We start from the raw sequence: 19,744 nt of genomic DNA on the forward strand, positions 1-19,744 counted from the left end.
TAAATAAAAAAAATGAATACTGTTTTTTATCATTTACTATTTTTTATAACTGAAGAAATGTTTACATACGTGTATTTTAATGATAAAAATGTTGTATACCTACAAAATAATGTATTTTCTAGATACAAAATAATTGTATTTAATCTAGAAAATCATTATTTACTTTAAATTACATGAATACATTTATAACTTGATGTCATATCCAATTAAGTGCCTCTTTCCTATACATTCACCGACGTAGAACCACATATATACTTCAAGAGCAATGAGTGAATTGAGGGTAGCATCCTGTAAATAAAATATTTAAAATTTATATAAATAAGGATATTGAAAAAATAAATAAATACCACAACATGCATAACAGTCCATTATAACAAATTGTTTGATTTTAATAAATAAACATTTATATTGTTAATTGTTGGATAATTTATAGTATTAAGCTACTTGTTTGAACAATTAATCAATAAATACCAAATTAAAATAGTTGAAGTTTAAACTATGAATAAAATACTGCTATTAATGTATAAGAACTTTAGAAAAACAATTCAAATTTTATTTTTTTATTAAAAAACCACTAATATACCACTATGATTACTCAACATATTTTACAAAAAAAATTTAAATTATAGAATGGTTTAAATGTAAATTATCAAGATTAAAAAAAAAAATAAAAAAATAATGAATAAACGAATAAAACCCAAAATGTTTATATAAATGTACGTTAATAATATTCAAACACTGTTACTTGCACATAGAGGGATTTACTCACACAACGCGATTTATTATTTTTGGAATACAATATTTTTCCTTATTAGAATAATGAAGTTGTTGTTTATCAATAAATCTATTTTTAATTAGTTTATTGTAAGGTACTACAAATTTAGGGAAAATATAACTGTGAACACGAAAAGCTTGATTTGAAAATCTGGTAACAAGTACATGGTGTATACCCGCATATCCATACCAATACATCACTGCTATTAAATAAGTAAAATATCAAAAATTATTAAAATATTTACGTAAAAGATTCAAAAGCCTAGGCCCTAGAGTATAGACATAATAAATTATACAAAACAAATAAATACCCATATTTTTCATAGGTAGTTAATTAAATAATATAGTTCATTAATTGTTGTATGTATAATAATTTTACTCTTAATATAAATAAAATATTTATATTTTCATTTAATAATTAATTATTATAGGCAGTGTTATAGTTGTATTGGCAAATAAACTTACAGATATTTATGGCAACAATAAATACAAATATTGCATATATCCATGATGTATTGATTTTTAGTTGCAAAGGTATCATCTATGATGAACAATTTTTTTTTATTGGAAAATACAATAAGAAATTATCATATGCAATAATTGGGCTGATTCCAGCAGTGTGTATGGTGAAACATGCCTTATAACTTATAAATTATAATATCTATGACACATAGGTAAGTTCGTAATTATTAAATTTTAAATATTTACCAAGTAATGTCATCAAATGGACTTAGTTTCCCCCCTAAAAAAATGGATTTGCTACGCCCCAACTGGAAGCAAACCAGTAGTTTACATCTTAAAAATAATGTGAGGAAAATTCTCACATGAGAAATGATGAGTTAGGACTGTTAATACATTTTAAGATATTTAACATTTACAAAAAGAAAAATTATTTTAATAATATATTATATTCTTTTTAGTTTTTATTAAAACATTATGAAATACATGAACCTACCTTGACCGTAATATTTTTCCAACGTCCAGTTCGAGCTGTTTGTATAATTTTAGAAATCTCGTTTTTTATCTCTGGTAAATCAGAAAATTTAGGTGGAGTTAATTCCACTTTCGCATATTTCACAAAAGTTTGTAAGTTGGGCTTAGCTGAGGCGATGATTGCTAGATAATATAAAAGAACAGTTTTTTATAATAATTACTTTATTTTTTAAGAATTAATATTTGAGATTCAATTAAGGAACTACTAATACTTACAGTTAACTAAACCGATTTTCTTGACTGCCCCACTCATTTTGATGATTTTTTAATTTAGGAAATAGATTTAAATTCTTGTAAAATAGAAAATGAAATCGTAGAACATTAACGAGGTATTAAATCCAAAGGAGTACGAATAATAAGTAACTATGAAGGGTGAATGTCAAGTCGTGATAAAATAACAGCTGTTAAACAAACAAATTCAATAAAGACGTTTTAAATAAAAACCAAAGATATTCTAAACTAATCTAATCAATTTTGATATTTGGCGCTATAATTAAACGAATATAAAAATATAAAATTAATTAATATTTTGCGCAAGCATATTCTATAAATTCTAATATTATAGTCTATAGGTAATGGTATTTAAATATTTTAGTGAATGGTAACATTAAATAAAATATCGTAAATTATTATATATCCAGCAATTCAATCAAAAAGATTCAGGTAATTAACTAATTAAACACAAATAATGTCTCATAAATAATATTAGATATTCGTAGTTGATTTCATAACACAAAAAATTATTCAATGTTCATAAATCATAGTTGCTATAATCTTATTTATTATCAAATATGACTATAAAAACTACAAATGTGTTGATATTAGATCAAAAAAGTGGAAAAGATGGACATTTTTATAATAATAGGTACACAGGTGTTGAATGATAACTAATTCTTTAATTAGTAGTTATTGTGGGTAACGTATCTATTAACGTAGATAATTGTGATAACTTTGAATTCTGCTATGATAAATCATTGCATACGAAAAATAATTCTGTGCAAAACCGGCCCGTCAATCTGTATTACTAAAACACTATGTTTTACTATTTATTAATATTAGGTATTGCTATTAAAGTAATGAATTTCATTCCTATTAGTAATATAGTATGTTGAATTCATTTTCGCTACCAACATTACACTTAAAATTGTTATTATGTATCGTGTAAAATATTAATACAAAAACATTTTATTAACTTTTTGAACTAGATAATTATTGTTGAATGTTCGTGATTTCAGCAACATAAAATTCAAAATCTTATAAAAAAAAAAAAATGAGTATTTCAAATGCCAATAAATAATTTTAATTAGTCTAATCAATAAATATTCATGGATTATTACTTATTAATAATGATACATAAAGTAAGTAGTGATAAAATATTTTAAGCTTCTATGATCAATACTTTTTAAATAATAACAAAAAAATAAAATAAATTGATGAATTATTATTTTAGGATTTCATAAAAAATTTAATTTTTAGAATCTAGATGTTCATAAATCAATAATCATATCTGTGGAAATACACTCAACTTTTTTTATTTCAGTGAAAAATTTTTTTTTATCAATATTTGTAGATAAAAATTTAAATAACAGAAAATTAAAAATTTCTTTGAATAAGTAGTTCAGAAAAGTCAAAATATTTTTCTGATCACTCATTTGCATTGCATAAATATTTGTTTAAAATTCAAGGAACGACAGTTCTTTGTTTTAAAATGACATTAATTACAACAAAATCAATTTTGAAAAAATTAATTTTTGCGTATTTTCTTATTTTTCCTGCTGTTTTTTTTAATTATTATAAAAAGTAATCAGAATTTTTATTTTTATCTTCTAAAATACCAATTAATTCAATTTTACCCACTCAATATTATAAAATTTAAACATTTTTACTGCTTTAAAATGTAGTAATTGACACGACTCCCCTAAAATAATAATAATAATAAAAATAGACATCATTATAAAATCATAATCATAACTCCATTCAAAATTTAAAATATGAGTTTTAATGATAAAATAAAGACAAAAACATCATTAAAATTTCTTAAAATCCTCAAAAATTATAGACTATATGATAAAATATTAAATTTAAAAAGTGTTCTTAAATATCCCAAACAACAGCAATTATACAATTTTATAATTCGTATAGTTAAATTTATATTTGATAATAAAATAAATTGCAAACAAAAAAATTTAGAAAAGTTATATTATTGGTAAATATTATACAATAAAATGTATTAAGTTTTTTATAAATAGTTAAGATTTTGTATTATTTTTTATCCACAGTTAAAAGCAAATGGCCATTGTTAATCATTGTATTTATTTTCACCTCGTTTCCTGAATAAACATTTATTGCATTTTCAATAAGAAAAGCACACTGATTTAAATATGAATTTTCATTTGCTGTAGAAACATTACAGTTGTTATAAATAAATATTTTAAAGTAATACAAGATCGTATTTAATTTTCCATTAGCTATGATTGGAATACTCTTAAGTAATGACATTTCCTGTGATAATTGTTTAGGTAATAACGTTAAACATGTCTTACAATCTGACAGACAGATATCTGTCACTAAATGTCTGAATACATCTAAATGATGATTAACCTATTCAAATAAAATATTAATAAAGTATTAATTAATACATTTTTAATTAATTTATTATTACTTACACTATAGGTATTTATTAAATCTCGAATAAGAGGATTACAACTATTATTATTTTCATTTACTTTACTAACATGTGGTAACCATTTTGAATTGACTAATTGACATTTTACTGAAATTTTTTCTGGCAAAATAATTCCATTTGGTTTTAACATTTTTCTAAAATAAAATATTTTATAAATAATTAAATTAATAATTTGTTAAATTTAAACAATGTTTAACTTTTTAATGATTCAATAAATTATATTAAATTGCATTATCCTTACTCTGTATACATTTGATTTTCAATAATGTTGATATTAAATTCTCCATAAAAATTAATGTAATTAGCAATAATGACATCAAACTTTTTCATTTTTTTTTTATCAAAACAAAAGATATTGGAGGAAAAATTATTTGAATTTTTAAAATTGTTTAACACCTCTGTCAGATTTGTGTCAATGTAATAAATTTCAATATCAATATAATTATTAGTGGAAGTAGCTAATGAAAGGATTTCTATGCCAAAAATTGGAAATGGACATGTATCCAAAATTCTTATATTTTTAAGAGATTTATTATTTTTATACCTAGAACAAAAGTTAATTTCAAAGTTTTAAGCATGATAATAATTATAGTACAGTGTACTATTTTCAGTTTCTGTTTTTACCACTGTTTAGCAGCTTTAATATAACCTTCAACCTGATTAATATCATTTAAAAATGCAATTATTTCTTTATCTAATGGTATAAATTTTGGGTTGCTAATTTCATCATCTATTTTCAAAACATAATGATCGTCTTCCCAGTTATGTAATACACAGAGCTCATCTCCTTGTTCAACTCTTCTATTACTTTTGGAAACAAACAGAGCTTGTTCCCAACAACAGTTTTCATTTTTTTCATCGATTGTATTAATAGATATGTCTTCCGTCAAATTAACAACAAACCAAGAAATAATAGCATCTACATTTCCTGACTGAGTTATACTGTACTTCATACTTTTAATGTTTACATTTTGAGTGTTTAATAATTTATTTATTTGACTTGGATCATTAAAATTGATATCCATGACTACTTGAGGTGCAGCTAAAAAAATATAACCTCCAGGCAATTGGCTTAATTTTTCACAGTCATAGGGTTCATTAGTAGTAGAACATAAATTAAGTTGTTTAAAATATAACTGTTCTTTTCCATAAAATAAGTTTCTCTTACGAACGTAAGAACATTGAATAGGAACTGCATATACTTTTGCGTGATGTGGAATAACACATCCATGAGGTAGTTCAGGGTTAACATTTGATTTTGGAGGTAAAAGTAATTTATCCCAAGCATGCTTAAGAGTAGTGAGAATATGTTCACCAAATAAACCAGCATCCATAGTTTCGGTAACAACTAAAGAAACTCTGAAATATATACCAAAATTGTAATTAATAAATCTAATAATATACTTATAATTTGTTTACCGTTCATCAATATTATCTGGAATACACAAATCATTTGAATTCATATTAAATATTTTAATTAAATTATGTAAATTGTTTCGTGTTAAAACTTCAGATGCAATTTTTGACATAATTTTAGAATAATCACAAGCATAGATTCTATCAACTGGATATTCTGCTGCATATAAGCTAGAACAAGATTTAATTTGATAAAGAAAAGTTTTAACTAACATAAAAAAATATTTTTATATTTATTAACCTTAAAATAAGAGATCCACATCCAATATCTAATACTGTTTTATGACCTTGATTTATTCTATTGCCAATAGCTTTTTTATAAGCTAAATTACGTTTTGAGTCATTTAACATTCTATAATGCCAGCGTTCAACAAAGCGACTATTTACAATTTGAATATTAGTTATTGCTGGTAAATAAAATTCATTAATATCAAGTGCTTTCATAACAAAATTTTGACCTTCTTCATTGTAACCTAATCTAAAATAAAACCAATAAGTTATTTAATTTAAAATTTGAATGTAAAAATATATTAAGACACAATTTCATAAATTGATTTCTTAAATGAATTATAAGATCATAATAATAATGTAATGCAATGAAAGTAGAATGCAGAGATTCATTATTTTTTGATGCATCATATATATAAACAGTACTATAAAATACAGTCCAGAGTACAATAAAAACCTTTTTTTCAGATTTCCAATAAATAATTATAAAATTAAAATTAAAATATTATTATAATTACCTAATTAAATGAGATCCTAAATTATTGAGCAATATTTCATTATTTGGAAATAGTTTTAAAGCATTTTCATAACAATTAAAAATATCAGAATAACATTCATCATCTTCAAGCTCTTTTCCATAATAACCTAAAAATAAATGATAAAAGTTTTTTTATTGCATACTATAAACATTAAATAGGTATTATGTAAAATAATACAAAAACGTACACAGGCATGTAATGAATTTTTGTTTAATACTATCTTTGAGATCTGGTACAATGTTTATTAAAACTGATAGATGAGCAAATGCTGGTCCATTCTCTAACCGATCCATTGCTAAATCAGCTAATCGAAGTAGTCTACTAATTATATTGTTGTTTAATGTATATTCCATTTTCTCATCAACTTTTTATAAAATTTATTTCAATAATACATTTTTTTTCTTCTAATTTTTAGTAAATAAATTATTATTGTAGCAATAAGTACTGTAATTAAAAATAATTATTGAATTAATCATTAGGTATTCCAGCTGAAAAAAAGGTAAACAATTTTAATTGAATAAAAAAAAAGATTATTTGGTTCTTTACATTTTTTTAATATTAAAGGTCATTATAATCAATTTTCACTAATTTAAAAATAATTGCATAATTTGAAATTCTGCTATTTTATTCATGTTAATCTATAATAGTTTAGTTGAATGTTGAATAGCAGAATATGTGAATTCTCTTAATTTAGCTAACTATACTTTTAATAGCAATATTTATTTTTATTTAAATTTATAATTTATAAAAAAAAATTAGTTGAATTATTAATTAATTTTTTTTATGATAAAATTTAAATTTGTATTACATAAATATGCTTCAATCATAATTGTCACTAGTGATTACTGATCATATTACAATCATTTAATGTAAAAAATGTATAGTTTCATTAGATTTCATCTCAAAACTTTATGTAGGTACCTATATAATATATGATTATGATTTTTTTCAACTGACTTGTCACTATACTATGTCCAAAAATAGTTTTAAAAGTGAAAAAAGACAATATAAAATGTTTACTTTAATTTTACTAAAAGTAATTATTTTTTAGAAAAATATTGGTTTATCACAATATAATAAAAGAAATTTTAAATTAAAAAAAAAAAATTACATCAAGATATATTTTAATGTTAAAAATATATATATTTAAGTTGGATAAATACAAAACTAAAACTGAATACCTACTATATTATAAAATTGTACATACTATGCTTATTGTAAAATAAACTTTTATTTTTGTATGATAACTTATAATTTAAATTATAATAAACCTCATTTAGTTAATGTTACATTGACTTAAATTTTAAATGAAATGCATCAAGCATCAGGTAAATTTAGTACAACAATTGATTTTATAATATCAATGATGCAAAATTTTATTTTTATAGTCTTAGAACCTGAGTATAGATTATTTTATTGTAATTCAATAAGTATTAACCATGGAGACTTGAATTTTTTATTAAATGAGTATTTTTTTATATACTTTTATATATATATTAGCAGTTTTTATACATGATTTAATTTTTAAAATATATTGGATCTTTTTGAACTATTTATAGACATTTAAAATTTTCTATCTTTTAATATTTATTTATGTAGTAGTAATAAAAAAAATCAGAGAAGTATAATATCAAGGCAATGGTTTTTCATATCAGTGATGTAACCGTCATTAAAATCAGACTTATGGATTATAAAATCTTTGACTTATGTTTATAATTTGCATTTATATTTAATTAAACACTAGGTTAATTTATCATACATTTTTTAAATACAAATTATGCGTTAAATAATTTTTATGATTTTTTTTTAATTAAACTCGTCTTAATATAATATGTTGCTTAAGTGGTATGAAGTAAAAATATAAAATAAAGCCATAAAGATAGAAAACTAAATGAATCTCACGTAACAATATTATTATATCAAAATGGTTTCATACATGTATTAAATTGTCTGTAGCAGAACGTATTTTAATCTCTTGTGTGGTAGTTCATCTTCATAATATTCAATCTCTAAAGTTTACTTTAAAGCCGTGAAATTTTAATTATATTTATTTACAGATGAATGATTAAAATTAATTTAATATAAAAAATTATAATTTTTCTGGTTAACAATCTTAGTCTTTACGTATAGGTATAAATACTTTTTGTTTTACTACATAATTTTTTTTAAATTCAATATAGAGTAATATAAGTATGTCAGTATGTGTTTACATATAGGTATTGCCTGGTACAGTTTTTTGATATCTATTGAAAAAATTCTATAGCGACGTGTACACATTCTACTTGTTATAGATACTTATACAAACTGTGCAAATACTACTGAGCACACTTAATACTTACCTACAGGCTACAGCACAGCACAAAATATTATTCTGTGCCTTTAGTTTCAGATCACTGAAAATAGATAGGTACTATACATACTGAAATACCTATGTAATGTAAAACATAAGATAATTAAATACTTTTACATTTTAAAGACAACTTCTTTATCTATGCATGGCACAATGACATTAACCTGTTCTTACTTCTTTTTCGTATAATATGGTCATATTATTTGATAGTTATTACTTATTACTTAATAGTTATACTTGGTACTTAGGTAGTTATTCAATACACAGTACATTTTAATTGAATATTATATTACTAGACACGAACATAATTTACATAATGTAAGATAAGTTCAATTTTATATTTTTATCATAAACCGCGATATTTTATAACATGCTGTTATCATTATTGTTATGACGTATTTAATCTTTTCTGTGCGTTTACTATCGTTAAAAAAATAGTAAATAAATAATATAAGCAATATATTATGGCAAATTTACATTTTTTTGACAATAGCATGTGCTTAATGGTCGATAAGAAATTACGAAACATGTTCGAAGACGGATATTTTATTATACTTTAGTTTGTGACGTATTAACTGTAGATTCTGCTGGTAAAAGCCAGAACCTTATTGTCAATGTCAACAGTGATGTTTTCATGAACCAGTCAATGTTTGTCTGAAATTCTTAAACTTGGGTATCAACGCTTATACCTAGTAAGCCTAGTATATAAAAACAAAAGCGTTTGGTATTTAGGATTTCAGTAAGAACCATACAAATTGAGTTTCCAAAATGAATCCACAAGAAATTTCAATCCCAGTTCCTTGGGGACATATTGCCGGTAAGTTTTGTCAGTCTTAAATTAATAATAAGGTATTATGTAATCCAATCTATTTAGTATTTAATTATTCAAGTACCTAATTTCATATTAAAATGAAGTTCAGTTCATAAAACCGCTATATAAGTATAATATTTATTATATTGTTGAGTTTGACAAATGTTTATTGGTAGGTAGGTATTAATATACAATTTATACTTAAAAATTGCATTTGGAAATCATTATTAAAAATATTAAGACATTTTTAAATCTCAGCCTTCAATAAGTAATTTATTGAGCGTTAGTTATTTTTTAAAATAAATATTAAGTTATAATAGCTTTGTTAGTATTAAAGAATTAAAATTAATTATTAATTAAATTAGAAAGGTTTTAGATAGTATACATTACTTATATTAGATAGGTATTATTTTATAATAATTAACATATTAGTACAACTATGGTCCAATTACACTTAGTATTACTTAAAAATCACTTTTTTTATATAATTGATTATTTTACTATATTGTTATTTATTATAAATACCTATTGTATCTAGTATTTAAATTTATTTCATAGTAAATAGTACATTTTAATGATTAAGGAATTTATAAATTAAGTAGGTATTATCTATTAAATATCTAATTAGTAGAACATTACTTCTGATTATAGAATATTTAATATAGCCATACCTATAGGGATATTCAATGTTTGAATTTTCTATACTTACCCCGAGTGTATATTTAAACATAATCATTATTTAAAAAAAATGTAAGGTTTTTTTTACACTAATACCAGTTATATCTGTACACATTACGGTAGTCCTTATTTTTCATTTATGATTTTTTTTTAAATTACTCCCCCTCCCCACAAAAAGGTTCAATTACAAAAAAAAAAACATTCAAAAAAAGTTTCATAAAAATTCTTTATGTTTTTTAGTGACCATTTATTAGAGATATTGTTAACTCTTCAAAATGTATTTAATCAGTTTCAAAAATATCAAATAGCCAAATTTTATAATTTATTCTTTCGATCGTTTACTCGTATGGATGTGAATTGAAATCATAATAATATGGTATATATAAGTTGGTATAATGATTTCAAACAATAAATAATTAATATATTCAAATTCAAAAATAAAAATATTTAATAATGAATGTTATGAATTTTTTTTCGTAAAATGTTTCACGAATTTCAAGTTTTGAAAAATCCCATAATCGACTTGATGAATATATTTTTATTGTTTACTTAATAAAAGAAAAATAGAAAAATGAAAAAAAATTGTCCCGGTGGTCAATAGTTTTGATACAAATACCTACTTAATAACAAACTGCTGTAAGAAAAATTAACGATTGTGTATACGACTGCACAAAAAACCCTATCAAACGGCGTTTTCGCCGAGCTAACGTCGCTGGACTTTTTATAAGCGTCGCATTCCCCCCCCCCCCCCCCCCGCTAACAACACAAACCAGTGAACGTGTGTCGATGTGTTTAATTTCAGCCAAAACTTGGGGCCACAGTTCCGACGCGCGAGTACTCTGCCTGCACGGGATACAGGATAACTGCGGTACGTTCGACAAGCTCGTCCCGTTGCTCCCGCGGGGTTTTTATTACGTGTGCATGGACACGCCGGGACAAGGGCGATCGTCGCACTACCCTCCGGGTTTCCGGATAACGCTCGAGTGTTACGCGGTGGCCGTCAAACGGTTCGTCGACCACCTGCAATGGGACCGGTTCAGGTGTATCGGGCACAGCATGGGCGGCATGATCGGCAGCCTGTTCGCGTCCCTGTACCCGGAACACGTGGCCAGCCTGGTGATGATCGACAGCGCGGGTCCGGCGCCCGTGCACCCGCAGGACACGGTGAAGTGGCTGAGGACGGCGTGCGACGGTCTGCTGACGATCGAGAGGAAGGCGGTCAGCGGGTCGCCGCCGTCGTACACCCGCGAACAGGCGATCGACGCGCTGATGACGAAACGGCCGTCCAAGCTGACCAGGAGTTCGGCGGAAGCGCTTATCGAACGGTCCCTGGTGGACCGTCCGGGCGGTCGCCACGCGTTCTGCATGGACCAGAGGCTCAAAGTGCCTTACAGCCAGATGTTATCGCCGATCCAGTGCGCGGCCGTGGCGTACAGCATCCAGTGTCCCGTTTTGCACTTGGTCGCCTCGGACAATCCGTATCAAAAGAGTCCGGACGTTAAATTGTCGAGGAAAATCTACAAGTCCAACCCGAACTTCCGCGTGGTCAAAGTAGACGGGAATCACGACGTGCACTTGAACCATCCGGAAAGGATAGCGGGTTTGATAAATAAATTTCTACTGCAGACCGAACGCAGCAAAATTTGATCGCAGATGTGGTTCTGGAGTTGAACCACAAAATTGCACTGCCCGTGCATTGAATACATTTTAATGCATCGTATATATAAGTTGTGATTGGTCGGGGTTCGGGGTGTTTATTATTATTATTGTTATTTTTTTTTTTTTTGGTTTTTTTATTATGTTTTGTTTTTGTATACGGATTTTATTTTTATTTATTTTTTTTTTTTATTTTATTTAAAATGGTGATATGTATAATTTAGCGTTATATAAGTATAAATACGACCTATTATACCGAACACAAGAAGAGATCTTTTTACCGTGTCGTTAACTGAACAATAAAGAATTATGACGTATATCTATTATTATGTTTTTGTTTTTATTCGTTCGTGTTTTACGCTTTCGTGAACCGCACTGCACGTCGGTTTCAATAATGTATTCGATTAGTACCTACCTAATTATGCTGTACTATGTAACATAGCCAATATAGGTATGCCAAAGCTTCGCGCCGCGCTGCAGCCAAACTCAATGCGATAATATATCATAATATTATATTATTAATATGCGACGACATTATAAAAATTACCGATTTTTCGTTCTCCAATACACTAAACACCTAAACATTCGTCGACATTCGATCGACTGGTTTTTATTTTGTTTTCCCCGACTGCAACGTTGTGTTTTAATAATATGCGCAGCAAACGCCGCCCCGGCCACACGTCCGCAACACATAACTCACTCGCACTGCACGACACACGACACACGTCACGGCCGAAATTGATATCGAAACGCATTTTGTTCACAGCAAAAACGTACGGCGACGACACCCGTCCGCCCGTGCTTTGCGTGCACGGCATCCAAGACAACTGCGACACGTTCGTCACGTTGCTGCCGTCGTTGCCGGACGGTTACTATTACGTGTGCATCGACCTGCCCGGCCACGGCCGTTCGGACCACTTCCCCGCGCACGTGCCGCTCGAGTTCGTCAACTATTTGGCCGCCATCAAGTGGACGATGGACCACTTCGGCTGGCCCGGGCTGGCGTACCTGGGACACAGTTTCGGCGGACAGCTGGGCTCGTGGTTGGCGGGCGTCTACCCGGAACGCGTCCGGTGCCTGATCGTGCTGGACACCATGGGGCCCCGGTCGGTGGACATGGGCGACACGCTGGCCACGGTCCGCGGCCGGATCGACGACGCGCAGTCGCTGCACCGCCGGCAGTGCGGCCGCCGGCCGCCGGCGTACACGTTCGACCAGGCGGTCGCCAAGATGATGGCCGGCCGGCCGTCCAGGCTGACGGACGAGTCGGCGCGCGTACTGGCCGGCCGAGCGCTGGCCCGCGCGGACGGCGGCGGCGACCTGTACACGTTCGCCAGCGACCAGCGCCTGAAACTGGCGTTCCATCCGGTCATGACGTTCGACCAACAGAAGCAGATCCTGTGCGGCATCGCGTGTCCGGTGGTGTTCGTGCTGGCCGACGAGAACTGCGGCCGGTACTCCACGTACCTGAAGGACGCCTACGAGTTCTACAGCAAACGGTCGAACGTCGCCGTCCGCGTGGTCAGCGGCGACCACGACGTGCACCTGAACCACCCGGACAGGGTGTTCAGACACGTGGCCGATTTTCTGCTAGAACATTATAAAAGCTGAAATCCTGTACAGTGAATGCAGCAACAGCAGCAGCAGCAGCACGTTACGCGCGGAATATACAAAAAATGTATATTAATAATTATATTAGCGTAATATATTATGCTGTGATAGACGTTATTCACTCGTAGTGTAATATTATAATATTGAAATATAATAAAATATTTATTTATGTACATCATCGTTTATACGTGGTCCTAAATTACGAGATCCAAAGGGCTATCGAAAAGTCGATTATTTTTATACGCACCTCTATTAAGTTTGAAGTCGCGGTGATAACGATGTGCAGAATCGTCTGCAGTTAGGTTTACTGGTAACAATAAGAAGATGGATAAATGAGTCAACGAGAGTAGTAGGTATGGCAAAAAATACAAATGACGAAGTGTCGATGACTCGTGTAAGAATTATATGCACGCTGCGTTTTGACGCGTGGAACTTTACATATAGGCTCAACCAGTCGACACGGTAAAAAAGGAATTAATATTTATTTATATAGTTGAATATTATTATGTCGTTGGATCAACTAAATTTATGATAATAATAACTAATGTGAATCCGTAAGAGTAATTATTTTAATATTGTTATGTTAATATAGTAATGATAAACAATATTTTTGTTCAACCTACTATACATTTATGATGACAATAACTAATGTGTACCTGTTACAATAATAATTACTCGTTAAACCAACTTGTTTTATGGTTGGATTTAACAAAAATTATAACTACAAGATTTTAACGTTTTAATTTTGTAAATTAACATAGGTACCTATTTATTTAGTTGGAAATGATATTGTCTTAACATTAACGTTTACTTATATTATTTTTGACACGTTAATGTGTCGGAGTGCGATTACGTTTTTAGCGCAAAATTCAGTTTCTCGAGAAGATCTCTTACATCTCTTTTTATTCACAAAAAATTCATCTGAAAAACGTAAACTATATCCTTACACCTCGCATTTCAGCCTGCAGGACTCTGATCAATGTGTATAATTGTATTAACTTCGAATCATTGAACCTATTATAATATGTAAAATACTCTGCGAATATTTCCGCAAAATTTCGTTTAGATTTGCAAGCCACCCCATGACGATATTTGAGAATTTTAATTACTAATAACTAATAAGTAATAAGTATTGGTAATGTTTGTGAAATGTTAACTAACGTCAAACAAAAATATTTTTGAAAAGTTACAGAAACATTCTTATTTATCATATTCCGTCGTCTGTTCGGTTGTAACTATACTGGGCGTTTTTGAAATTAATGAGGTCATTAGTTTATTAAACGCACTCAACGCGCGGTGGTCCAATAAAGAACACGCCACCCTCAAGTCCCCTCCCCCTTGGATTTGTATCGGAGCTTTGCGTTTCTGCTATATATATATAGGCACAGTGGTGATATTTATACTTGTCGTCGTTAAACGTACGTGTTTAAATTGAAGTACAGCGGTTATAAGCCGCATTAGCTACTCGCTAATACACACAACGATCATCGATGATAATTTATCATAGATAGCCCAGCTCCGACATCGCGTGCGTGCCTTAATCCAATCAATGCAACACACTCGTCCATACGACTCCTATTTCCTATAACATTAACAATAATCTCATATTAGGTACCTATACCTTCAACATAATATTATTAACGTTGCGAGCAGGGGCGTCATTTGGGGGATCAGTGTGTGCGGTTGCACCCTTTACTTTTCAAATAATATACTAATTGGACTGCGCCCCGCTGAGATAATGCTCATCATTAAATCTTCTTAAATTGTATTTTATTTTTTATATTGACTTTTATCAATATTGGTGTATAGTAGTATGTATATACAGTCAATTATTATAATAATGATTGTTAATTATTTAATATATATTTTAGTTTTTTAATTGATTTTTACTGCATTATTCGGTCCATGCGATGTATGGAAATAATTGAAAGCAGGATAATGTGTACATAATATATCTATTTTTATGTGGCCTGTTGAAATTTCAAAAAGGCCTGCTTTAAACCTCGCACGCCTAACAAATAACCTGAAATGACGCCCCTGGTTGTGAGGATATAATGCGATGACCGACGTCTTCTTATCCACGATTTGCGTATATTTGTGATTTGTAGCGAAACTTTGGCGGAAATCCGGTGCAGACGGCGACCGTGGCGAACGGGTCATGTGCCTACACGGTTATTGGGACAACTGCGCGTCGTTCGATGGACTGATTCCGGCGTTGGACGGCGGCCGCACTTACCTGTGCTTCGACTGGCCGAACCACGGTGGCTCGTCGGGCACGCCGCCGGGCGTGCGGTGGACGATGGAGAACTACGCGCTGACCATCAGGCGCGTGGCCGACCACGTCGAGTGGTCGTCGTCGCCGTTCGCGTGCATCGGCCACAGCATGGGCGGACAGGTGGCCTTGCTGTTCGCGGCCGTCTACCCGGAATGCGTGGCGTGGCTCGCGCTGCTGGACACGGCCGGGCCGGTGGCCATGTATCCGGAGGAAGTGACGTGGAGCATGCGCCGGGCCGCCGACGAACTGCTGAGACTCGAGAACAAGATGGCGGCCGACCCTGCACCGCCGCCGTCGTACGTTCGTCCGGAAGCGGCGTTGGCTCGCGTCAGACGGCGGGCTTCCGGGTCGCTGCTCGACAAGGGGCCCGCCCGGTCGTTGATGGCCCGGTACTTGCGGCCCGGGCCCGGCGCCGGCGAATTCCGGCTGGCCAACGACGTGCGGCTGAGCGTGCCGTACAGCCAGTGGTTTTCGGCCGCACAGCACTGGGACGTGGTGAACAACGTCAGGTGTCCCGCGTTGCTGATCAGGGCGTCGGACAGCGACGCGTACTTCGACGACGTGTACGGCGTCTTCGTGGACATGTACCGACGAAATCCGAATTTCCGCACGGTGTCGGTGGACGGCAATCACGACGTGCACATGAACAATCCGCGCGCGGTGGCCACGCTGATCGACAGGTTCTCGAACAACAAACCGGGCAGTAAACTATAACCGCTGCTGCGCAGGTACCTACCTACCCGCGAACGGCGTAGGCACGATGCATCATTTATAATTACAGTGAAATTTCTATATAACGAACTTCCATTAACCGACATTTTCTGTTTAACGAAATATGTTTAAGAACTATGACCTTCAGTGTTAATTACACGTAAGTTTATCTCCAAATAACGAATCTGATGTTTCTATATAACGAAATAATTATTCGATAAAAACTGGTTTTTGTAAATGTTGTCACTATCAAATTTTAGTCATAGTTCTAAAATTGTACATGAACAGTGTATCCGATAAAGATAGGACACCGAAGGTAGGCAAACTGATTAATATTTCATTTTACTGCAGTACTTCAGTTCCAATATATTGATGCAAACGAGTTTACTACGAATTTTCTTTCGTTTTCTCTTCGTCCGTACAGAAAAAATGTCGAAACGTTAAAGAAGACGAAGAGGAACATGCAGTAGTGAGTAGAACAAACCAAACTCACAGAAGAAGACATATTAAACGGTTTATCAGTGGTAAGAATTAAGAAATGGTTTTAGACAACAATAGGAAATGTTCCCGATGAAATTTTTTTTAAACTTGACGATATAAAAACTTTTTATGAAAAAAGGACAATTTTCAAAAATAATAAGCAAACAAAACTCATTGATTATTTCTTTAAATTACATTTAAGGTTAAAAATTAAATTAAACTGTAATATTATGATGTTTGATGTTGTTTTTTACATACATTACATATAATTAAATTTAAAAACAATTTTTAAAAAAATACGGAATTCTATTTAACGAATTTTTTTTGTTGCTTATTCGACTTCGTTATATGGAAGTTTCACTGTATATTATAATAGTGCCTCGAAAGCAACACCGCAGGGCGCAGATTAAGAGGGTAGCCTGCAGGAGGGCACGGTCCCGGGGACCATTGGTTTTGGGGGGTTCAGCTCAATCTCCAAAATTATTGTTTTTTTTTTTACAAATACGGTGTTATATAATATATAAAATACGTGTATAATAAACATTTACTATTAATTATTTATATTGCCTTTATCTATTTTTTTGTGTTGTACATAATTATATTATACAACTATATTATATAGATACACAGTCTTTAAAATGTAGGCATAATTTTTTTTTTAAGTTAAGGTTGAAAGGGAGACCACTAAGTTTATGGTGTTTTGGGTCCAATTGATCCGGGCTCACAATCGTCATCAATCGTGAGCACACTTTTTCGAGGTCAGTGGTGGTGTAGTGTATAACGCATATTATAATGAAGTATGATGCACATTAACGCGGTGATCTCGAAACCATGATTGTATGCGTATTATTGATAAACATAAATAAATTGAGTTTAATTTTTTTTTAATAGATGTCTCTTAGTTTTTATGTTACATTTTAACGATGAAGCAATAGTGCGCGTCAACGCGTCCATAGGTACCTACTACGTATACTTGTGCCTTACGTATAACGGTGCAGTTGTAAGGATTTTGTCAATCAACTTGTAAACAAAAACTCGAGTTTTTAAAAATTGGGGAGTTTAAGTAATGTATTAATGATTGTCTATCGAGTATCATATTCTTATATTATGGTAATTAAATTTTTTTTTTTTCCCAATTGCGTACCCAAATTTTTATAAAAAGGATTGTAAAATAAAATTTTCTAAATTTTTTCATATTTTTAAAACATCTTCTAAGAGTCCCCGGATGCCAATTTTGTCTGTATGTATTAGTTAATTTTTCAAAAATGTTCGTTGTTTTTCCGTACGTGCTCGCGTGAAAGTGTATAATTCAACAAGAATTCTTTACCGAGAAATTAAATCAATTCGAAATTAATATGCCATGTAAATTATTACTCAAAAATATCAGTTTTTACAATAACGATTAAACACAAGTTGTTAAAAAATCAAATTGTTTATGTAGTTAAGGAATCGTTTTGTTTTAGTCATACCTACTAATTATTCTTAAAAAGCCACGAAAACATAAGAAATCTCCTTCAATATAATATTTTTTTTATTTTAGATATTTATTATTATTTTTATTTTTTTGATATTAAAAGATTTAAATCACCAATAACACACATAAAATTAAATTTTAAAATGCATGACATACTTTTTTTAAATTTTTTATTCAATTATTTATTTATTTACAAATGATTATGAAAACATAACTGATTAACAAAATAATATAATACAACGAAAAATGGATTGTAAAAAATTTAAATATTTAAATTAAATAATATACACAAACAATAAATAATTAAATGTTTAATTTTGACAAAAACTAAAATTCTGAAAATAATTACAGAGATTTGCATAATACATTATATAGTAACAAAGTGTGCAAAATTTAATTATTTTATATTTGTCAAGTGATTCAACCGGATGACCCAATGATTTTGGTTACAAAAAATTATATTAAATTGATTTTTTAATATTATTATGTTACATGCTTTACTTTCACGATTCATGTATAGTTATTATCTTTGAGTCAATGGCCGAAGTAAATCCGAAATAAATTATTTTCTTAGACGATCAAATCAATTCGCCGTTATTGAAAAACAATATCTTGACAACGCACAATAAAAATAAACAAGAACAGCTACTAAACAATCGACGTGTTATTATTATTAAATATATTTGTTTTTGCTGTACACCAATGAAAATAACGACAAGTAAGAAACCAAAGATATTATTCCAACCTCTAATTATGAATAAAAAAATATAGCAAAAGTATGTAGGAAGATGGATTTATGAAAATGATTAATGATGAAGCAAGAATAAAAAACATTAATTTTTAAGGACGTTGGTATGTATTATAATGATACGTAAAAGTTTGAATGTTTTAATATCTTAAAAATTTTTTTTTTCAAAATTTTTTATAACATTGAAATACTATTTCATAAAAGAATTGAAAATTGTTTATAGGCTTTTTTACAAATTAGTATTTGTGAATTAGCATAATTTACCATTTTTATACAAATTTCCATGTTTTAAAAAATGTGTTTTTTTCTACTAT

General features: G+C 30.3%; 3 protein-coding genes and 1 long non-coding RNA gene across 7 annotated transcripts; 1 reads left to right on the forward strand and 3 right to left on the reverse strand.

Annotated features, from left to right (window-relative positions):
- Window positions 1-115: 115 nt before the first annotated feature.
- Window positions 116-2,125, reverse strand: LOC112597008 (ATP synthase subunit g, mitochondrial-like). Its single transcript, XM_025342908.1, has 3 exons — window positions 1,984-2,125; window positions 1,730-1,890; window positions 116-288 (listed from the first exon to the last, which is right to left on the reverse strand). The coding sequence occupies exons 1-3, from the start codon at window positions 2,018-2,020 to the stop codon at window positions 184-186; spliced, it is 303 nt and encodes a 100-aa protein (XP_025198693.1). The 5' UTR covers window positions 2,021-2,125; the 3' UTR covers window positions 116-183.
- A 1,853-nt stretch (window positions 2,126-3,978) lies between these two features.
- Window positions 3,979-7,030, reverse strand: LOC112597046 (protein arginine N-methyltransferase 9-like). Its single transcript, XM_025342954.1, has 9 exons — window positions 6,824-7,030; window positions 6,616-6,742; window positions 6,111-6,347; window positions 5,873-6,040; window positions 5,078-5,812; window positions 4,850-4,997; window positions 4,695-4,720; window positions 4,434-4,587; window positions 3,979-4,368 (listed from the first exon to the last, which is right to left on the reverse strand). Exons 1-9 carry the CDS (start codon window positions 6,987-6,989, stop codon window positions 4,030-4,032), a joined length of 2,100 nt encoding a protein of 699 aa, XP_025198739.1. The 5' UTR covers window positions 6,990-7,030; the 3' UTR covers window positions 3,979-4,029.
- A 16-nt stretch (window positions 7,031-7,046) lies between these two features.
- On the reverse strand, window positions 7,047-9,303 carry LOC112597009. The gene is made up of 3 exons (XR_003114817.1): window positions 9,151-9,303; window positions 8,976-9,064; window positions 7,047-7,080 (listed from the first exon to the last, which is right to left on the reverse strand). It is a non-coding gene; the product is annotated as an uncharacterized LOC112597009 (long non-coding RNA).
- A 79-nt stretch (window positions 9,304-9,382) lies between these two features.
- On the forward strand, window positions 9,383-19,537 carry LOC112596895 (serine hydrolase-like protein). Of its 4 annotated transcripts, none has more exons than XR_003114801.1 (3): window positions 9,383-9,803; window positions 15,851-17,252; window positions 19,257-19,537. XR_003114801.1 is itself a non-coding variant. In XM_025342724.1 (2 exons), exons 1-2 carry the CDS (start codon window positions 9,755-9,757, stop codon window positions 13,740-13,742), a joined length of 894 nt encoding a protein of 297 aa, XP_025198509.1. In that variant the 5' UTR covers window positions 9,383-9,754; the 3' UTR covers window positions 13,743-13,915. The 4 variants fall into 4 exon arrangements, 2 of the variants coding, with proteins under 2 accessions (XP_025198509.1, XP_025198508.1); XR_003114802.1 differs by lacking the exon at window positions 19,257-19,537 and adding an exon at window positions 17,872-18,275; XM_025342724.1 differs by lacking the exons at window positions 15,851-17,252; window positions 19,257-19,537 and adding an exon at window positions 12,898-13,915.
- Window positions 19,538-19,744: the final 207 nt, after the last annotated feature.

Source organism: Melanaphis sacchari, unplaced genomic scaffold (assembly GCF_002803265.2).
Source record: "Melanaphis sacchari strain LSU unplaced genomic scaffold, SCAv2.0 Contig36_pilon_pilon, whole genome shotgun sequence".
Classification (NCBI taxonomy): Eukaryota; Metazoa; Arthropoda; class Insecta; order Hemiptera; family Aphididae; genus Melanaphis; species Melanaphis sacchari.

Coding starts and splice junctions, on each gene's coding strand:
- LOC112597008 (XM_025342908.1), bottom strand. CDS start 2,020: ATGAGTGGGGCAGTCAAGAAAATCGGTTTAGTTAACT. Junction 1,891..1,983: donor GAAAATCGGTTTAGTTAACT/GTAAGTATTAGT, acceptor TATATTATCTAG/CAATCATCGCCTCAGCTAAG. Junction 289..1,729: donor GGAAAAATATTACGGTCAAG/GTAGGTTCATGT, acceptor TTTTATTTACAG/GATGCTACCCTCAATTCACT.
- LOC112597046 (XM_025342954.1), bottom strand. CDS start 6,989: ATGGAATATACATTAAACAACAATATAATTAGTAGACTACTTCGATTA. Junction 6,041..6,110: donor TGTGGATCTCTTATTTTAAG/GTTAATAAATAT, acceptor ATCTTGTTCTAG/CTTATATGCAGCAGAATATC. Junction 5,813..5,872: donor CCAGATAATATTGATGAACG/GTAAACAAATTA, acceptor TATATATTTCAG/AGTTTCTTTAGTTGTTACCG.
- LOC112596895 (XM_025342724.1), top strand. CDS start 9,755: ATGAATCCACAAGAAATTTCAATCCCAGTTCCTTGGGGACATATTGCC. Junction 9,804..12,897: donor TCCTTGGGGACATATTGCCG/GTAAGTTTTGTC, acceptor TTTTGTTCACAG/CAAAAACGTACGGCGACGAC.